The 20450-nt window shown below is 42.0% G+C and overlaps 1 protein-coding gene across 1 annotated transcript in view; it reads right to left on the bottom strand.

Moving 5' to 3' along the window:
* LOC311122378 (dedicator of cytokinesis protein 2-like) overlaps positions 1-19554 on the bottom strand; it is a gene marked incomplete at its 3' end in the record, with an annotated part of 33991 nt that extends 14437 nt beyond the window's left edge. Inside the window, exons 1-2 of the mRNA XM_084196744.1 lie at positions 19465-19554; positions 19293-19387 (exon numbers count right to left, since the gene is read on the bottom strand). Of these exons, the coding sequence (XP_084052870.1) occupies positions 19293-19387; positions 19465-19542 (173 nt within the window). The 5' untranslated portion in view covers positions 19543-19554. The remainder of the gene's footprint in view (positions 1-19292; positions 19388-19464) is intronic.
* Between the last annotated feature and the right edge of the window lie 896 nt (positions 19555-20450).

Here is a 20450-nt window from a genome sequence, read left to right as displayed (position 1 = left end):
CGATGCATGGCCCCATTCATTCTTTCCTTTACACGGATCAGTCGTCCTGGTCACTTTGCAGAAAAACAGCCCCAAAGCATGATGTTTCCACCCCCATGCTTCACAGTAGGTATGGTGTTCTTTGGATGCAACTCAGCATTCTTTGTCCTCCAAACACGACGAGTTGAGTTTTTACCAAAAAGTTCTATTTTGGTTTCATCTGACCATATGACATTCTCCCAATCCTCTTCTGGATCATCCAAATGCACTCTAGCAAACTTCAGACGGGCCTGGACATGTACTGGCTTAAGCAGGGGGACACATCTCGCACTGCAGGATTTGAGTCCCTGGCGGCGTAGTGTGTTACTGATGGTAGGCTTTGTTACTTTGGTCCCAGCTCTCTGCAGGTCATTCACTAGGTCCCCCCGTGTGGTTCTGGGATTTTTGCTCACCGTTCTTGTGATCATTTTGACCCCACGGGGTGAGATCTTGCGTGGAGCCCCAGATCGAGGGAGATTATCAGTGGTCTTGTATGTCTTCCATTTCCTAATAATTGCTCCCACAGTTGATTTCTTCAAACCAAGCTGCTTACCTATTGCAGATTCAGTCTTCCCAGCCTGGTGCAGGTCTACAATTTTGTTTCTGGTGTCCTTTGACAGCTCTTTGGTCTTGGCCATAGTGGAGTTTGGAGTGTGACTGTTTGAGGTTGTGGACTTGTGTCTTTTATACTGATAACAGGTTCAAACAGGTGCCATTAATACAGGTAACGAGTGGAGGACAGAGGAGCCTCTTAAAGAAGAAGTTACAGGTCTGTGAGAGCCAGAAATTCCGAGCATATCCACATCACCATCAGACCATTTTATAGGTAAACTACATGGTAATGTCAAAATTGTATTTTTTAGTGATCCAATACGTAATATAGTACATTTGTCATAATTTGGTTGTAATACAGAGAGGTTAGAAAATGTGTCTGTCTTAACCGACTTGCCAAAACTATAGTTTGTTAACAATACATTTGTGGAGTGGTTGAAAAACAAGTTTTAATGACTCCAACCTAAGTGTATGTAAACTTCCGACTTCAACTGTAGTACATTTATCATAATTTGGTTATAATCCAGAGAGGTTAGAAAATGTATCTAGATCCTCTATGAGGCTGAGGAGGGATTCAAGTTGTTTATTTAAAAGAAAACATGAATCATCAGCGTACAATGACGCCTTTGTAATTAAACCCTGGATTTGTAATCCCTTGATATTATTGTTTGATCTGATTTGAATAGCTAACATTTCGATGGCCATAATAAATAGATATGCCGATAGTGGACAACATTGTTTTAATCCTCTTGACAGTTAAATTTTTTTGGGAGAAATAGCCATTATTTACTATTTTACACCTGGTGTTACTATACATGATTTTAACCCATTTTATAAGAGATTCTCCAAAATTGAAATGCTCCAGGCATTTATATATAAACTCCAGTCGTACTTTATCAAATGCCTTTTCAAAGTCAGCTATGAATAACAGGCCTGGATTCCCCGATTTTTCATAGTTTTCTATTGTTTCCAGTACGTGCCTTATATTATCTCCAATGTATCGTCCATGTAAAAAACCTGTCTGATTAGAATGAATAATGTCCGACAATACCTTTTTAATTCTATGCGCTATACATTTTGCTAGAATTTTTGCATCACAACACTGAAGTGTAAGGGGCCTTCAATTTTTTAAATGGACTGGATCTTTATATTTCCCACTTGTATCCTGTTTCAGTAATAATTAAATCAGACCTTCTTATTGAGTGTCTGATAATTTTTATATTTTTTAAATAAGTTTCTCCATTTCTTTTTGTTTTTCCTCTAATTTATTCTGAGCCTCTATGTTACAGTTTTTATTGCTATCTATCTGTTCTGTTAGACCTTCTATTTCCTTTGTTAGTATGGACTCTTTTGACCTAAATTGCTTTTGTTTTTGAAATGAGTACTAAATTGCAAGGCACATTTAAAAGGGATTGCTGTACCTATGTTATGTCGGAAAAATTCAGTTATACATTTCTCTGTCCTAGTTAAAAAGAAGTTATCATCCAATAGGCTTTGATTACATTTCCAATGTCCTCGCCCATGTGGAAATTCAGTAAGAGTAATGTATAAGCCAATCATATGATGGTCCGACCGCATTCTGTCCCCTATAAACACATTTTAAACTTTTGGTGCCAACGAGAATGACATAAGAAAGAAGTCAAGACGACTAGCTTAATTGAATCTCCACTATGTATATCTCACTAGGTCAGGATATTTAAGCCTCCATATATCCACTAGTTCTAATGTATCCATGACATTCATGATTTCGTTAAGAGCATGAGGGTGATAGTTTGTAGTGTGATTTCCTTTATTGAGATCATCGACCATTTTGAATCCCACCGTACCTTCTCCGCTATGCAATCTGGTTTCCGAGCTGGTCATGGGTGCACCTCAGCCACGCTCAAGGTCCTAAACGATATTATAACCACGATCAATAAAAGACAGTACTGTGCAGCCGTCTTCATCGACCTGGCCAAGGCTTTCGACTCTGTCAATCACCGCATTCTTGTTGGCAGACTAAATAGCCTTGGTTTCTCAAATGACTGCCTTGCCTGGTTCACCAACTACTTCTCAGATAGAGTTCAATGTGTCAAATCGGAGGGCCTGTTGTCTGGACCTCTGGCAGTCTCTATGGGGGTGCCACAGGGTTCAACTCTCAGGCCGACTCTATTCTCTGTGTATATCAATGATGTCGCTCTTGCTGCTGGTGACGCTCAGATCCACCTCTACGCAGACGACACCATCTGGCCCTTCATTGGACACTGTGTTAACAACCCTCCAAACGAGCTTCAATGCCATACAACACTCCTTCTGTAGCCTCCAACTGCTCTTAAACGCTAGTAAAACTAAATGCATGCTCTTCAATCGAATGCTGCTTGCACCCGCCCGCCCAACTAGAATCACTACTCTCGGCGGGTCTGACTTAGAATATGTGGACAACTACAAATACCTAGGTGTCTGGTTAGACCGTAAACTCTCTTTCCAGACTCACATTAAGCATCTCCAATCCAAAGTTAAATCTAGAATCGGCTTCCTATTTCGCAACAAAGCCTCCTTCACTCATGCTGCCAAACATGCCCTCGTAAAACTGACTATAATATGCCATTTAGCAGACGCTTTTATCCAAAGCGACTTACAGTCATGTGCGCATACATTTTTACGTATGGGTGGTCCCGGGGATCGAACCCACTACCCTGGCGTTACAAGCGCCATGCTCTACCAATTGGGCTACAGATCTCCAAAATTGAGCTACAAAATAGCCTCCAACACTCTACTCAGCAAATTGGATGTAGTCTATCACAGTGCCATCCGTTTTGTCACCAAAGCCCCATATACTACCCACCATTGTGACCTGTACGCTCTCGTTGGCTGGCCCTCACTATATATTCGTCGCCAAACCCACTGGCTCCAGGTCATCTATAAATCACTGCTAGGCATATCCCCACCTTATCTTAGCTCATTGGTCAACATAGCAACACCCACCCGTAGTATGCGCTCCAGCAGGTATATCTCACTGGTCATCCCCAAAGCCAACACCTCCTTTGGCCGCCATTCTTTCCAGTTCTCTGCTGCCAATGACTGGAACGAACTGCAAAAATCTCTGAAGCTGGAGACTCTTATCTCCCTCACTAACTTTAAGCATCAGTTGTCAGAGGAGCTTACCGATCACTGCACCTGTACACAGCCAATCTGTAATTAGCCCACCCAACTACCTCAACCCCATATTGTTATTTATTTTGCTAATTTGCACCCCAGTATCTCTATTTGCACATCATCTTTTGCACATCTATCGCTCCAGTGTTAATACTAAATTGTAATTATTTTGCACTATGGCCTATTTATTGCCATACCTCCATAACTTACTACATTTGCACACACTGTATATAGATTTTCTATTGTGTTTTTGACTGTACGTTTTGTTTATCCCATATGTAACTCTGTGTTGTTGTTGTTGTTGTTGTTGTTGTTTTTAATCGCACTGCTTTGCTTTATCTAGGCCAGGTCACAGTTATAAATGAGAACTTGTTCTCAACTGGCTTACCTGCTTAAATAAAGGTGAAATAAAATGAATGAATAAATTGAGCTATTTAAAACTGTATTATAATCTCCCACCATAATAATACAGTCTTGTATTGCTTGCAGGGTTAATAATTTGTTATATACAGTGCTTGCAAAAGTATTCATCCTCCTTGGTGTTTTTCCTATTTTGTTGCATTACAACCTGTAATTTAAATTGATTTTTATTTGGATTTCATGTAATGGCCATACACAAAATAGTCCAAATTGGTGAAGTGAAATGAAAAAAAAAACTTGTTTCAAAAAATTCGTACAAAATAAATAACTGAAAAGTGTTGTGTGCATATGTATTCACCCCCTTTGCCATGAAGCCCCTAAATAAGATCTGGTGCAACCAATTACCTACAGAAGTCACATAATTAGTTAAATAAAGTCCACCTGTGTGAAATCTAAGTGTCACATGATCTGTCACACGATCTCAGTACCTGTTCTGAAAGGCCCCAGAGTCTGCAACACCACTAAGAAAGGGGCACCACCAAGCAAGCGGCACCATGAAGACCAAGGAGCTCTCCAAACAGGTCAGGGACAAAGTTTTGGAGAAGTAAAGATCAGGGTTGGGTTATAAAAAAATATCCGAAACTTTTAACATCCCACGAAGCACCATTAAATCCATTATTAAAAAATGGAAAGAATATGGCACCACAACAAACCTGCCAAGAGAGGGCCGCCCACCAAAACTCACGGACCAGGCAAGGAGGGCATTAATCAGAGGCAACAAAGAGACCAAAGGTAACCCTGGAGGAGCTGCAAAGCTCCACAGCGGAGATTGGAGTATCTGTCCATAGGACCACTTTAAGCCGTACTTAAAGCTGGGCTTTACGGAAGAGTGGCCAGAAAAAAGCCATTGCTTAAAGAAAAAATAAGCAAACACGTTTGGTGTTAGCCAAAAGGCATGTGGGAGACTTCCCAAACATATGGAAGAAGGTACTCTGGTCAGCTGAGACAAAAATTAAGCTTTTTGGCCATCAAGGAAAACGCTATGTCTGGCGCAAACTCAACACCCCGAGAACACCATCCCCACAGTGAAGCATGGTGGTGGCAGCATCATGCTGTGGGGATGTTTTTGCTGTGGGGATGTTTTTCATTGGCAGGGACTTGGAAACTGGTCAGAATTGAAGGAATGATGGATGGCGCTAAATACAGGGAAATTCTTGAGGGAAACCTGTTTCAGTCTTCCAGAGATTTGAGACTGGGACGGAGGTTCACCTTCCAGCAGGACAATGACCCTAAGCATACTGCTAAAGCAACACTTGAGTGGTTTAAGGGGAAACATTTAAATGTCTTGGAATGGCCTAGTCAAAGCCCAGACTACAATCCAATTGAGAATCTGTGGTATGACTTAAGATGCTGTACACCATCGGAACCCATCCAACTTGAAGGCGCTGGAGCAGTTTTGCCTTGAAGAATGGGCAAAAATCCCAGTGGCTAGATGTGCCAAGCTTATAGAGATATACCCCAAGAGACTTGCAGCTGTAATTGCTGCAAAAGGTGGCTCTACAAAGTATTGACTTTGGGGGGGTGAATAGTTATTCATGCTCAAGTTTTCTGTTTTTCTGTCTTATTTCTTGTGTTTCACAATAAAAAACATTTTGCATCTACCTTGCGGATCTGTTTGGACAATTTGCACATTTGGATCAAAATTACTGTTAATTCACATCATCACCCCTTTTGAGTTTCTTTGCCCATGGGAGAAGTATATTTTGCCCCCCCAGTCCTTTTTCCACACAACTTCATCTAGAATTGGTGAATGAGTTTGCTGTAAACAATAGATATTATATTCCTTCTCTTTGAGCCATGTAAATATTCTTCTTCTTTTGTTATTATCTGATAAGCCATTACAATTATGACAACTATAACCTCCCGAGTGGCACAGTGGTCTAAGGCACTGCATCGCAGTGCTAGTTGTGCCACTAGAGATCCTGGTTCGAATCCAGGCTCTGTCGTAGCTGGCCGCGACCGGGAGACCCATGGGGCGGCACACAATTGGCCCAGCATCGTCCAGGGTAGGGGAGGGAATGGCCGGCAGGGATGTAGCTCAGTCGGTAGAGCATGGCGTTTGCAACGCCAGGGTTGTGGGTTTGATTCCCAGTATAATAATTAAAATAAATTATAATAATGTATGCACTCACTAACTGTAAGGCGCTCTGGATAAGAGTGTCTGCTAAATGACTAAAAAAGGTAAATGTAAATAACTAGATATACTTAATTCACCACTTTCCATATGAGATACAAATTTCAAATCTATTTATCATAATATATGTTTGTAAATTTACCAATAACAAGTACCATAGTGATTGAGTGTCCATATAGCTGTACCATGATATTTGCATTTTTACTAAGTAAACCTCCACTATCCCCATCCCAAGTTGGGTTGTCATCCCAGTGATCGGTAGACCACCCCCGTCCCCCCAGATCTCTAGGGCTTCCGAAACAGCACACAGTGCCACCCACAAAACAGAAGCAGGTCAACTGGCAAAAGCATTTTGAATGGTAGCATATATATATATATATATACAGTGGGGAGAACAAGTATATGATACTCTGCCGATTTTGCAGATTTGCCTACTTACAAAGCATGTATAGGTCTGTAATTTTTATCCTAGGTACACTTTCAACTGTGAGAGACGGAATCTAAAACAAAAATCCAGAAAATCACATTGTATGATTTTTTTGTAATTAATTTGCATTTTATTGCATGACATAAGTATTTGATCACCTACCAACCAGTAAGAATTCCGGCTCTCACAGACCTGTTAGTTTTTCTTTAAGAAGCCCTCCTGTTCTCCACTCATTACCTGTATTAACTGCACCTGTTTGAACTTGTTACCTGCATAAAAGAAACCTGTGAAGCATGGAGGTGGAAACATCATTCTTTGGGGATGCTTTTCTGCAAAGGGGACAGGACGACTGCACCGTATTGAGGGGAGGATGGATGGGGCCATGTATCAAGAGATCTTGGCCAACAACCTCCTTCCCTCAGTAAGAGCATTGAAGATGGGTCGTGGCTGAGTCTTCCAGCATGACAACGACCCGAAACACACAGCCAGGGCAACTAAGGAGTGGCTCCGTAAGAAGCATCTCAAGGTCCTGGAGTGGCCTAGCCAGTCTCCAGACCTGAACCCAATAGAAAATCTTTGGAGGGAGCTGAAAGTCCGTATTGCCCAGCGACAGCCCCGAAACCTGAAGGATCTGGAGAAGGTCTGTATGGAGGAGTGGGCAAAAATCCCTGCTGCAGTGTGTGCAAACCTGGTCAAGACCTACAGGAAACATATGATCTCTGTAATTGCAAACAAAGGTTTCTGTACCAAATATTAAGTTCTCCTTTTCTGATGTATCAAATAATTATGTCATGCAATGAAATGCAAATTAAATACTTAAAAATCATACAATGTGATTTTCTGGATTTTTGTTTTAGATTCTGTCTCTCACAGTTGAAGAGTACCTATGATGAAAATTACAGACCTCTACATGATTTGTAAGTAGGAAAACCTGCAAAATCGGCATTGTATCAAATACTTGTTCTCCCCACTGTATATATATATATATATATATATATATATATATATATATATATACGCTACCAGTCAAAAGTTTGGACACATCTACTCATTAAAGGGTTTTTCTATATTTATACTATTTTTTACATTGTAGAATAATAGTGAAGACATCAAAACAATTAAATAACACATATGGAATCATGTCGTAACCAAAAAAGTGTTAAACAAATCAAAATATATTTTATATTTGAGATTCTTCAAGTAGCCACCCTTTGCACACTCTTGGCATTATCTCAACCAGCTTCATGAGGTAGTCACCTGGAATGCATTTCAATTATCAGGTGTGCCTTCTTAAAAATTAATTTGTGGAATTTCTTTCCTTCTTAATGCATTTGAGCCAATCAGTTGCGTTGTGACAAGGTAGGGGGGTATACAGAAGATAGCCATATTTGGTAAAAGACCAAGTCAATATTATGTCAAGAACAGCTCAAATTCATTAAAGTTAACCGCCTCAGAAATTGCAGCCCAAATAAATGCTTCACAGAGTTCAAGTCACAGACATATCTCAACATCAACTGTTCAGAGGGGACTGTGTGAATCAGGCCTTCATGGTCAAATTCCTGCAAATAAACCACTATTAAAGGACACAAATAAGAAGAAGAGACCTGCTTGGGCTAAGAAACATGAGCAATGGACATTAGACCAGTGGAAATGTGTCCTTTGGTCTGGAGTCCAATTTGAGATATTTGGTTCCAACCGCCGTGTCTTTGTGAGACGCAGATTAGGTGAACAGATGATCTCCGCATGTGTAGTTCACACCATAAAGCATGGAGAAGGATGTGTTATGGTGTGGGGGTGCTTTGCTGGTAACACTGTCTGTGATTTATTTAGAATTCAAGGGACACTTAACCAGCATGGCTACCACTGCATTATGCAGCGATACGCCATCCCATCTGGTTTGGGCTTAGTGGGACTATCATTTGTTTTTCAACAGGACAACAGGCTGTGTAAGGGCTATTTGACCAAGAAGGAGAATGATGGAGTGCTGCATCAGATGATCTGGCCTCCACAATCCCCCGACCTCAACCAAATTGAGATGGTTTGGGATGAGTCGGACGGCAGAATGAAGGAAAAGCAGCCAACAAGTGCTCAGCATAAGTGGGAACTTCTTCAAGACTGTTGGAAAAGCATTCCAGGTGAAGCTGGTTGAGAGAATGCCAAGAGTGTGCAAAGCTGTCATCAAGGCAAAGGGTGGCTATTTGAAGAGTTACTACATGATTCCATATGTGTTATTTCATAGTTTTGATGTCTTCACAATTTTTCTACAATGTAGAAAATAGTAAAAATAAAGAAAAACCCTTGAATTAGTAGGTGTGTCCAAACTTTTGCCTGGTACTGTATATATAGAGGTACTAAAAATATAAATCTATTCAAATATCTTGCATATCTTAATTTCCATCATTATCAATTAATATATGTAATAATGTCGGCAGTTCATGCGAAGGATTGTTACCTAAAACCCGGATTGCCATTGCATTACATTACATTTTTGTCAAGCAATTATTATTTTAGCAAACAATTATTATTGTTCATCCTATATTCTCCCTAACATCCTTACCCCCTTGCAACAGATGTGGGATACACACACACACACACACACACACACACACAGACACACACACACACACACACACACAGACACACACACACACACACACACAGACACACACACACACACACACACACACACACACACACACACACACACGCACATACTCAACCCCTTTCCTCCACAATCAACCATAAGCTCAGATGCTCAACGCTTGTTACATCCCACTCAAGAAAGGACCTGATTTACAAATGCATATATAGTTACAGCTGTTTGAGAAAGCATGCAAGATTGAGCAAAAATTGACAAAAATTTGAGATTTGATTAAACCTAGGTGATGGAGATCAGATCCACCCTCTTCCCCTGAAACCCTAACACTCTGGTCCCCCGTTGTAACGATTTCCCCAAGCATTTCCGTGCAGTCAACCTTTGATTATTTTGTGCCACCAGGGCCACAATAATATGCCCCCTCTCTGATTGTCTGAATGTGACCCCCTCCCCATGGGTTACTGCAGCCAGTGTTGCCAGCACTGCCCCTACTTGGGTGGGGTCACCCCACCGGAATCCCCACCGGCTAGGTACAAGGTCGTCAAGGTTCTCATTAGCAGCTTTGAGAATTTCCTTGTATATTATGCTCTCCCATCAGGGGGCTCTGGCTTTGTAGGACCAACCCTGCCAGGCAGGCTCAGAATCTTGAGGGGGTGGTGCTGCTCTAGTAGGTCTCTGACCGCTGCAAAAAGGCAACTTACAGCAGGGCCATAAAACAGATGGGGACTTCTCTTTGGTGTATGGGTCGCTCAGGTGGGTGTCTAGGATATAGGGTTGGGGACCGTTCCATCATGATAGGACAATAAGAAATACATTAGATGTATACTTTATTTTAAAATGTATATCCCTCATCTGAACAAAATTGAAAGCTCTCTCTCAACCCATTCTCACAGACACACATTGGTTCTGGGATATGCAACCATTTCCTTTCTCACTCACTTAACGCCACACTTTTCCAAACACAAAAACGCACACCACACCTTCCATCACAATACATCCACAAATACCCACAGACTATGCCTTCTATGTCTTCTGTTTGCTATGTTTTTATCTCCACTATGTTGATTGAGTACTTTTGTGTTCTAATTAGTTATGTTTGAAGATGTATTATTTCGCTAGTTATCCTTGCTTGGAAAGCCGTCTTATCCCAATATAAAATACTATAAATACTATAAATGTATTTTATTATTACAATCCCTACCATGGCTAGTACTGGGTGTTCCATTATTCGACTCCTCTATTAGACCTTTCAGAATAGCCATGGAGTAGTCTTTGTGTCGCGGAACATTTGGTTGTCAATATACAGTTTATCGACTACGAGAGCAACACACTTCCCTTTTAATCTATTTTCCTTGAAGATTGGGTACAGAACTTTGCGCCGTTCTGCAATCTCCCTCGGGAACTGATCATGCCTATTTTGGTGCCAGCAAGTCTTTTACCTAGGCTTTCAACCATTACTTTATACTTAAAGAAAGCAAATTTGGCAACGATTGGACGCTCATATCTCTGTCCTCTTTGTCCGAAACGGTGTACACGTTCAAGTTGGATTTTATTGACAGCATCGAGTGGGATTTGAAGCGCTGTAAGAAAGAAGTCCTTCACAATTATCTCGGTAACCTCTCCTTATTTTTCTTGGATACCTGTAAGTACTAGATTTTCTCTCAACGATCTAGTCTGTATGTCTAGTAAGGCTTCTCTCAGAAAGTTGTTCTCCTTTTTAAGTTCATTATCGTCCGTTTCTATTGTCCCTTTTAGCTTTTTTGTATCTTTCTACATTATCACAGCTTTTTCGTCACTCATTTCAAGGCTCGCCTTCAACTCCTTTACATCCTTACTGACTAATTCTAGTATGCCCAGTTTGTCATTTATCGACTTCAACAGATCGCTTTCCACACTTACCAGTCCCAGTGGTGAAAAGCATAAATCATCTGTATCCGTCGAGGAGTCGCGTTTTCTCTTGGAGATTGATTCTCCTCATTTATCCTCTGTTATTTTAGTCATTTAGCAGACGCTCTTATCCAGAGCGACTTACAATTAGTGAGTGAATACATTTTTCATACTGGCCCCCCGTGGGAAACGAACCCACAACCCTTGCATTGCAAGCCCCATGCTCTACCAACTGAGCTACAGGAGGGTCATGTTTGAGTGTTGCTTGTTGTTGTAATATTTGTCGATACATTTCTCTAGCCTTATGATTTGTTTTGTGTTATTATCCAGATTTAATGTTATTACCCACGATACAGTGCTAATGTTTAGTCTAACTTACTGATAATTAATATTACCTTTTTATCTTAAGGTGATTCGCACCGCTGTGTGTTCAATACGCCATTTTGTCACGTCAATAATAAATGTTAACTACAATGCCAGTATGAAAAAAAAAAATGTATGCACTCACTAACTGTAAGTCGCTCTGGATAGGAGCGTCTGCTAAATGACGTAAATGTAAATGTACCAGTCAAAATGTTGGACACACCTACTCATTCTAGGGTTTTTCTTTATTTTTACTATTTTCTACATTGTAGAATAATAGTGAAGATCTCAATTTCACTAATAAATGTGACACTAAACATGTTCATTACCTCGATATGTGGATTGAGAAATCAAATGGAACCCTGTTTACAACACTGCATAGAAAAGAAACAGACAGAAATACTCTATTACAAGGGGACAGCTTCCACCCTGAGCCATTAAAAAGAGGACTTCCATGAAGCCAGTTTTTCAGACTGCGCCGAATATGCCACTCCACAGAGGACTATCTAGAAAAAGCAGCGGAGATGCACAATCAGGAGAAACGACAAGGATTATCCAATCGCAGTACATTTTAATGACCTAAAACATGACATTTCTACCTTTAGATTTTGTGGAATAGAAAAAGTTAAGATATCAGACGGGGCGGGGGGGGGGGGGGGGGGGTATAAATAATACTCTGAGCAAAAGAGAATGTTTTGGGATTTTCACCCTCCAGACATTATTTCCGAAAGGTCTTAATGATGAAATGCCTATGTATGTTATGTTGTAAATGTGAATATGAATGAATTCCCCCATTTCAGATTACTCTGACGTTTTTCTTGCGCTGTACCCAATGATTTATGAAAACTTGCTTAGTGTGTCGATGTCCTCATTGTGGTTTTGCAGACGTGTTTAATACGTTTTATGTACACACTGTATTAGAATATTTATGAAATGCACATTATTATATTTGGTAGCACTTGTTTTCCCTCGACTCCAACCCCATTCGATGAGTGGAACGGATGTGCGTGGGGCTATATCTACATAAGGGTGCTAATTAAAAAAACTCACAAAAGCTCTGACGAAGGCCTTGAGGCCGATACGTAAAGCTTATTAAAGAGCAGGGATACTATCAAGTGAAGTATGCAGGTGTCTTCTTTTTCTCTCATCTTATTCATTTGTTACATTTTACATTTTTACATTTTAGTCATTTAGCAGACGCTCTTATCCAGAGCGACTTACAGTTAGTGAGTGCATACATTATTTGTTTTTTTTCATACTGGCCCCTCGTGGGAATCGAACCCACAACCCTGGCGTTGCAAACGCCATGCTCTACCAACTGAGCTACATCCCTGCCGGCCATTCCCTCCCCTACCCTGGGCCAATTGTGCGCCGCCCCATGGGTCTCCCGGTCGCGGCCGGCTACGACAGAGCCTGGATTCGAACCAGGATCTCTAGTGGCACAGCTAGCATTGCGATGCAGTGCCTTAGACCACTGCGCCACTCGGGAGGGGCATCTGCAACAAAGATAGCTCAGATGTGCGAGTGCCTTTTGAATTTTATATTTTATATTCTTCAAAGTAGCCACCCTTTGCCTTGATGACAGCTTTGCACACTCTTGGCATTCTCTCAACCAGCTTCATGAGGTAGTCACCTGGAATGCATTTCAATTAACAGGTGTGCCTTCTTAAAAGTTAATTTGTGGAATTACTTTCTTCTTAATGCGTTTGAGCCCTATTTGATAGCCCTATTTGGTAAAAGACCAAGTCCATATTATGGCAATAACAGCTCAAATAAGCAAAGAGAAATGACACTCCATCATTACTTTAAGACAGGAAGGACAGTAAATCCAGAAAATGTCAAGAACTTTGAACGTTTCTTCAAGTGCAGTCGCAAAAACTATCAAGCGCTATGATGAAAGTGGCTCTCATGAGGACTGCCACAGGAAAGGAAGACCCAGAGTTTCCTCTGCTGCAGATGATACGTTTATTAGAGTTATCAGCCTCAGAAATTGCAGCCCAAATAAATGCTTCACAGAGTTCAAGTAACAGACACATCTCAACATCAACTGTTCAGAGAAGTACTGCGTGAAGCAGGCCTTCATGGTCAAATTTCTGCAAAGAAACCACTACTAAAGGACTCTAATAAGAAGAACAGACTTCCTTGGGCCAAGAAACACGAGCAATGAACATTAGACCGGTGGAAATCTGATGAGTCCAAATTTGAGATTTTTGGTTCCAACCGCCGTGTCTTTGTAAGAGGCAGAGTAGGTGAACGGATGATCTCCACATACAGTGGGGAGAACAAGTATTTGATACACTGCCGATTTTGCAGGTTTTCCTACTTACAAAGCATGTAGAGGTCTGTAATTTTTATCACATGTACACTTCAACTGTGAGAGACGGAATCTAAAACAAAAATCCAGAAAATCACATTGTATGATTTTTAAGTAATTCATTTGCATTTTATTGCATGACATAAGTATTTGATACATCAGAAAAGCAGAACTTAATATTTGGTACAGAAACCTTTGCTTGCAATTACAGAGATCATACGTTTCCTGTAGGTCTTGACCAGGTTTGCACACACTGCAGCAGGGATTTTGGCCCACTCCTCCATACAGACCTTCTCCAGATCCTTCAGGTTTTGGGGCTGTCGCTGGGCAATACGGACTTTCAGCTCCCTCCAAAGATTTTCTATTGGGTTCAGGTCTGGAGACTGGCTAGGCCACACCAGGACCTTGAGATGCTTCTTACGGAGCCACTCCTTAGTTGCCCTGGCTGTGTGTTTCGGGTCGTTGTCATGCTGGAAGACCCATCTTCAATGCTCTTACTGAGGGAAGGAGGTTGATGGCCAAGATCTCTTGATACATGGCCCCATCCATCCTCCCCTCAATACGGTGCAGTCGTCCTGTCCCCTTTGCAGAAAAGCATCCCCAAAGAATGATGTTTCCACCTCCATGCTTCACCGTTGGGATGGTGTTCTTCGGGTTGTACTCATCCTTCTTCTTCCTCCAAACACGGCGAGTGGAGTTTAGACCAAAAAGCTATATTTTTGTCTCAGCAGACCACATGACCTTCTCCCATTTCTCCTCTGGATCATCCAGATGGTCATTGGCAAACTTCAGACGGGCCTGGACATGCGCTGGCTTGAGCAGGGGGACCTTGCGTGCGCTGCAGGATTTTAATCCATGACGGCGTAGTGTGTTACTAATGGTTTTCTTTGAGACTGTGGTCCCAGCTCTCTTCAGGTCATTGACCAGGTCCTGCCGTGTAGTTCTGGGCTGATCCTTCACCTTCCTCATGATCATTGATGCCCCACGAGGTGAGATCTTGCATGGAGCCCCAGACCGAGGGTGATTGACCATCATCTTAAACTTCTTCCATTTTCTAATAATTGCGCCAACAGTTGTTGCCTTCTCACCAAGCTGCTTGCCTATTGTCCTGTAGCCCATCCCAGCCTTATGCAGGTCTACAATTTTATCCCTGATGCCCTTACACAGCTCTCTGGTCTTGGCCATTGTGGAGAGGTTGGAGTCTGTTTGATTGAGTGTGTGGACAGGTGTCTTTTATACAGGTAACGAGTTCAAACAGGTGCAGTTAATACAGGTAATGAGTGGAGAACAGAAGGGCTTCTTAAAGAAAAACTAACAGGTCTGTGAGAGCCGGAATTTTTACTGGTTGGTAGGTGATCAAATACTTATGTCATGCAATAAAATGCAAATGAATTACTTAAAATTCATACAATGTGATTTTCTGGATTTTTGTTTTAGATTCTGTCTCTCACAGTTGAAGTGTACCTACGATAAAAATTACAGACCTCTACATGCTTTGTAAGTAGGAAAACCTGCAAAATCGGCAGTGTATCAAATACTTGTTCTCCCCACTGTATGTGGTTCCCACCGTGAAGCACGAAAGAGGAGGTGTGATGGTGTGGAGGTGCTTTGCTGGTGACACTGTCTGTGATTTATTTAGATTTCAAGGCACACTTAACCAGCATGGCTACCACAGCATTCTGCAGCGATACGCCATCCCATCTGGTTTGTGCTTAGTGAGACTATCATTTGTTTTTCAACAGGACAATAACCCAAAACACAATTCCAGGCTGTGTAAGGGCTATTTGACCAAGAAGGAGAGTGATGGAGTGCTGCATCAGATGACCTGGCCTCCACAATCACCTGACGTAAACCCAATTGAGATGGTTTGGGATGAGTCGGACAGCAGAGTGAAGGAAAAGCAGCCAATAAGTGCTCAGCATGTGTGGGAACTCCTTAAAGACTGTTGGAAAAGCATTCCAGGTGAAGCTGGTTGAGAAAATGCCAAGAGTGTGCAAGCTGTCATCAAGGCAAAGGGTGGCTACTTTGAAGAATCTAAAATCTAAAATATATTTTGATTTGTTTAACACTTTTTTAATTACTATATTGATTCCATATGTGTTATTTCATAGTTTTGATGTCTTCACTATTATTTTACAAAAACCCTTGAATGAGTAGGTGTGTCCAAACTCTTTACTTGTACTGAATATTAATATGTTATCAGTATTTATGCCATCTGTTATCTATATCAGTTGGACCTGATACGAATATTAATGTTAATATTAATATAAAGGATATCCTTTATATTAATACAATATTGACAAGTATCCCTGCATGGATCAGATATTATTTAAGTTTAAAAAGTAAAGTTCAAATAAACTAACTGAATATCTTCCCATGCCTCTCTCTTTCAAGCACAATCTAACTTTTTGATCCTATAAGAGAACTGATTGCTCCCTCCAACCCACCACTTTATCGTTTCTCTCTAGGAAACACTATATCTCTTCATCTTTCCCTTATTAACCCCAGTATCCACTCATCATTATCTTCTCTCTCTCTCCCTCCCTCTTTCTCTTGTTCACTCTCTCCCTCCCTCTCTTTTTCTCTCTCTCTCGCCCCCTCTCTCTCTCTCTCTGCACTGTGCTATCGGACATATCCTTGGCCTGTGGAAATCTCTCTCTCTGCGTCTCTCACACACACTATCCCTCCATCCTATCCTTCCACTCTATCCTCCAGCCTATCTGTATCTCAGGGCCAGTATCATGGTGTGTTATCTAGGCCTTGTCTGGTCTGATAGGGTAAATAGTACCCTACTACCTAGGGACATGACAAATCCTGTAAAGCTAGCTCTCAGTCCACAACAACAACATCACATCTGCTCACTGTGGACCTAATGTAACAACATGGAATATCACTTGCTTTTTTTTAAACTTTTTGAGTAAATATCTTAAAACGTTGGTCCAGTGTCCCCTGTTATTAATGAGATAACGTCGGCCTTAAGCCCAGTTCAGATACAACAGCCAACATGAGGCGAGACGAGACGAGATAAAACTAGCCAGTTTTAGAATGTTATGTTGTACAACAGCTGACTAAAGACGAGGAATTTAGATAAAGGAGACTAGACATGCAGTTGAGACAGTTTCCATGGTAACAGTGAATCTTTACATTGACGTGATGAAACTTTGAAACAAAGTTGCCACTTGTTGTAGCAAACGAGTGTCATGAAATACATGCACCAGAAACAGGGTACACTTTGTGACTGTGCAGCAAAATAGCTAGGTAGCTCTCTCATTGGCAAGCTGCTTGGCTGAACACAGAACATTAGCGTACTGGTCTCTGATTGGCTAAATGGGTCCGTCTCGTCACAAGACTTCAGCTAAAGATTTTACATGCTGAATCTTGGGAACTCCAGCTGACGACATGAGATGTTCTAAAACTAGACCGTTCAGATCAAACAAACTTTGTTCTAAAACTCCTTAAGACCGTCGTGTCTCATCTTATGTATCTGAACTGGGATTTAGGGTGTAGTATTATGTTGATCTAATGGTATTACACTGCCCTCTCCCACCTATGTGAGAATGCTGTTCATTGACTACAACTCAGTGTTCAACATCATAGTGCCCTCCAAGCTCATCACTAAACTAAGGACTCTGGGACTGAACACCTCGCTCTGCAACTGGATCCTGGACTTTCTGACGGGCCGCCCCCAGGTGGTGAGAGTAGGCAACAACACATCCGCCATGCTGACGCTCAACACGGGGGCCCATCAGGGGTGCGTGCTTAGTCCCCTCCTGTACTCCCTGTTCACCCAAGACTGCAACACCATCATTAAGTTTACTGATGACACGACGGTGGTAGGCCTGATAACCGACGACTATGAAACAGCCTATAGGGAGGAGGTCAGTGATAACAACTTCTCCCTCTACGTCAGCAAAACAAAGGAGCTGATCATGGACTACATGAAATGGAGGGCCGAGCATGCCCCCATCCACATCGACGGGGCTGTAGTGGAGCGGGTCGTGAGCTTCAAGTTCCTCGGTGTCCACATCACTAAGGAATTAACGTGGTCCACACACACCAACATAGTCGTGAAGAAGGCACGACAATGCCTCTTCCCAATAAGGAGGCTGAAAAGATTTAGCATGTGATCCTCAAAAAGTTCTACAGCTGCACCATTTAGAGCATCTTGACTGGCTACCACACCGCTTGGTCTGGCAACTGCTTGGCATCTGACCGCAAGGCACTACAGAGGGTGGTGTAGACGGCCCAGTACATCACTGGGGCTGAGCTCCCTGCCATCCAGGACCTCTATACCAGGTGGTGTCAGAGGAAGGGCCAGAAAATTGTCAAAGACCCCAGCCATCCAAGCCATAGACTGTTCACTCTGCTACCGCACGGCAAGCGGTATCAGAACGCCAAGTCTGGGACCAAAAGGCTCCTGAACAACTTCTAGCTCCAAGTCATAAGACTGCTGAACAGTTAATCAAATTGTTACCCGGACTATTTGCATTGACCCTTTTTTGCACTGACTCTCTTACACTGGCTCTATGCACACTCAATGGACTCTACCCACACACTAACACATACTTACACTGACACTCCAACACACACACACACACACACACACACACACTAAATACGCTCACACACAGAAAACACACACACACACGCATGCATTTTGACGCTACACACACACACACACATATCACATACGCTGTTGCTACTTTCTTTATTATCTATCCTGATTGCCTAGTCACTTTTACCCCTAACTACATGTACATATTACCTCAACCAAATCGTACTCCTGCACATTGACTCGGTACCGGTACTCCTTGTATATAGCCCACCCGATTGTTTTGTATTGCATTACTATTTAACATTTCTAGATGCTAATTTTCATACTTTTTAACTCTGCATTGTTGGGAAAGCATTTCACGGTAAAGTCGACTATACCTGTTGTATTCAGCACATGTGACAAATAAATGTTGATTTGACTTGATTACCATTGACCTACTGCTACTTGATTGCATTAACTTGAGCCAGCATGCTAGAGCATAGTCTGTACCTAGCTACTTGGTAATTTGAGTCAGAAAATGGCACTCCAAGCTTTGTATTGAAACACTAAATGTCTTATTAACACTGCAGCAATACAAATCAGAGTACACTAGAATGTTCTTATTGTTTTGTCTTTAAGTTCATTGTCCATCTGCTTGGTGCTCCTTAACTGTTTTGGGGTGTGTGTCTTCAGCTGCTACGCTACATTGTAACTCTACACTACAGCTGTTTGTACAGTCTCTGTTCTGCACCATAATCACAATGTTACCATCATCAGAAATAAGTCTGATTTGTGAGACTACATCTGATGTCAGAGATATATCATGTGTGTGTGCGTGTGTGTGTGTGTGTGTGTGTGTGTGTGTGTATGTGTGTGTGCGTGTGTGTGTGTGCATGTGTGCATGTATAGTACCTGTTCTGCACCATGATCATGGCCATCCAGTCAGAGGGATAGACGTGCTTCCCAATCAGATCCTTAAACAGTAGGAATGTCTCCATCAGAAAGTCCTGCAACAACACAGAGAGTGTGTGAGTATGGATGTGTGTATGTGTGCAGGCATGTGTGTGTGTGTGGGATGTCTCACCACTAGGTCGGTGCCTGAGAAGGTCTCCAGGTAGCAGGAATAGTGGTTGTCATCCATCTGACTCAGAGTGGCCGTCATACAGGCCACCACCCTAGACTGAGAGAGAGAGAGAGAGAGTGAGGAGAGAGAGAGAGAGAGAGAGAGAGAGAGAGAGAGAGAGAGAGAGGAGAGAGAGAGAGAGAGAGAGAGAGAGAGAGGAGAGAGAGAGAGAGAGAGAGAGAGAGAGAGAGAGATGGTAGGTAATGAATGACACGTCCATCGTCAGAGTCAGCATTAATCATTAATCATTAATGGGCAGGTTGCACAATATATTTCCGCAAATCTAATTGATTGTATTCCATCTAAACGGTCTTTCTTTAAAAGTGTATTTAAAAAATATATACTTTCATTTTCGCAATTTGAATTACATTTATCAAACACTCATATACACTACATGACCAAAAGTATGTGGACACATGCTCGTCGAACATCTCATTCCAAAATCATGGGCATTAATATGGAGTTGGTCCCCCCTTTGCTGCTATAACAGCCTCCACTCTTCTGGGAAGTCTTTCCACTAGATGTTGGACATTGCTGCAGGGACTTGCTTCCATTCAGCCGCAAGAACATTAGTGAGGTCGGGCACTGATTTTGGGCGATTAGGCCTGGCTCGCAGTCGGTGTTCCAATTTATCCCAAAGGTGTTCAATGGGGTTGAGGTCAGGGCTCTGTGCAGGCCAGTCAAGTTCTTCCACACCGATCTTGACAAACCATTTCTGTATGGACCTCGCTTTGTGCACGGGGGCATTGTCATGCTGAAACAATAAAGGGCCTTCCACAAACTGTTGCCACAAAGTTGGAAGCACAGAATCGTCTAGAATGTAATTGTGTGCTGTAGCGTTAAGACTTCCCTTCACTGGAACTAAGCGGCCTAGCCCGAATCTTGAAACAAAGCCCCAGATCATTATTCCTCCTCCACCAAACTTTACAGTTGGGCACTATGCATTT

Source organism: Coregonus lavaretus (genome assembly GCF_964263955.1).
Source record: "Coregonus lavaretus genome assembly, contig: HAP1_SCAFFOLD_5972, whole genome shotgun sequence".
Lineage (NCBI taxonomy): Eukaryota > Metazoa > Chordata > Actinopteri > Salmoniformes > Salmonidae > Coregonus > Coregonus lavaretus.
This window is presented reverse-complemented; position numbering and strand designations above follow the sequence as displayed.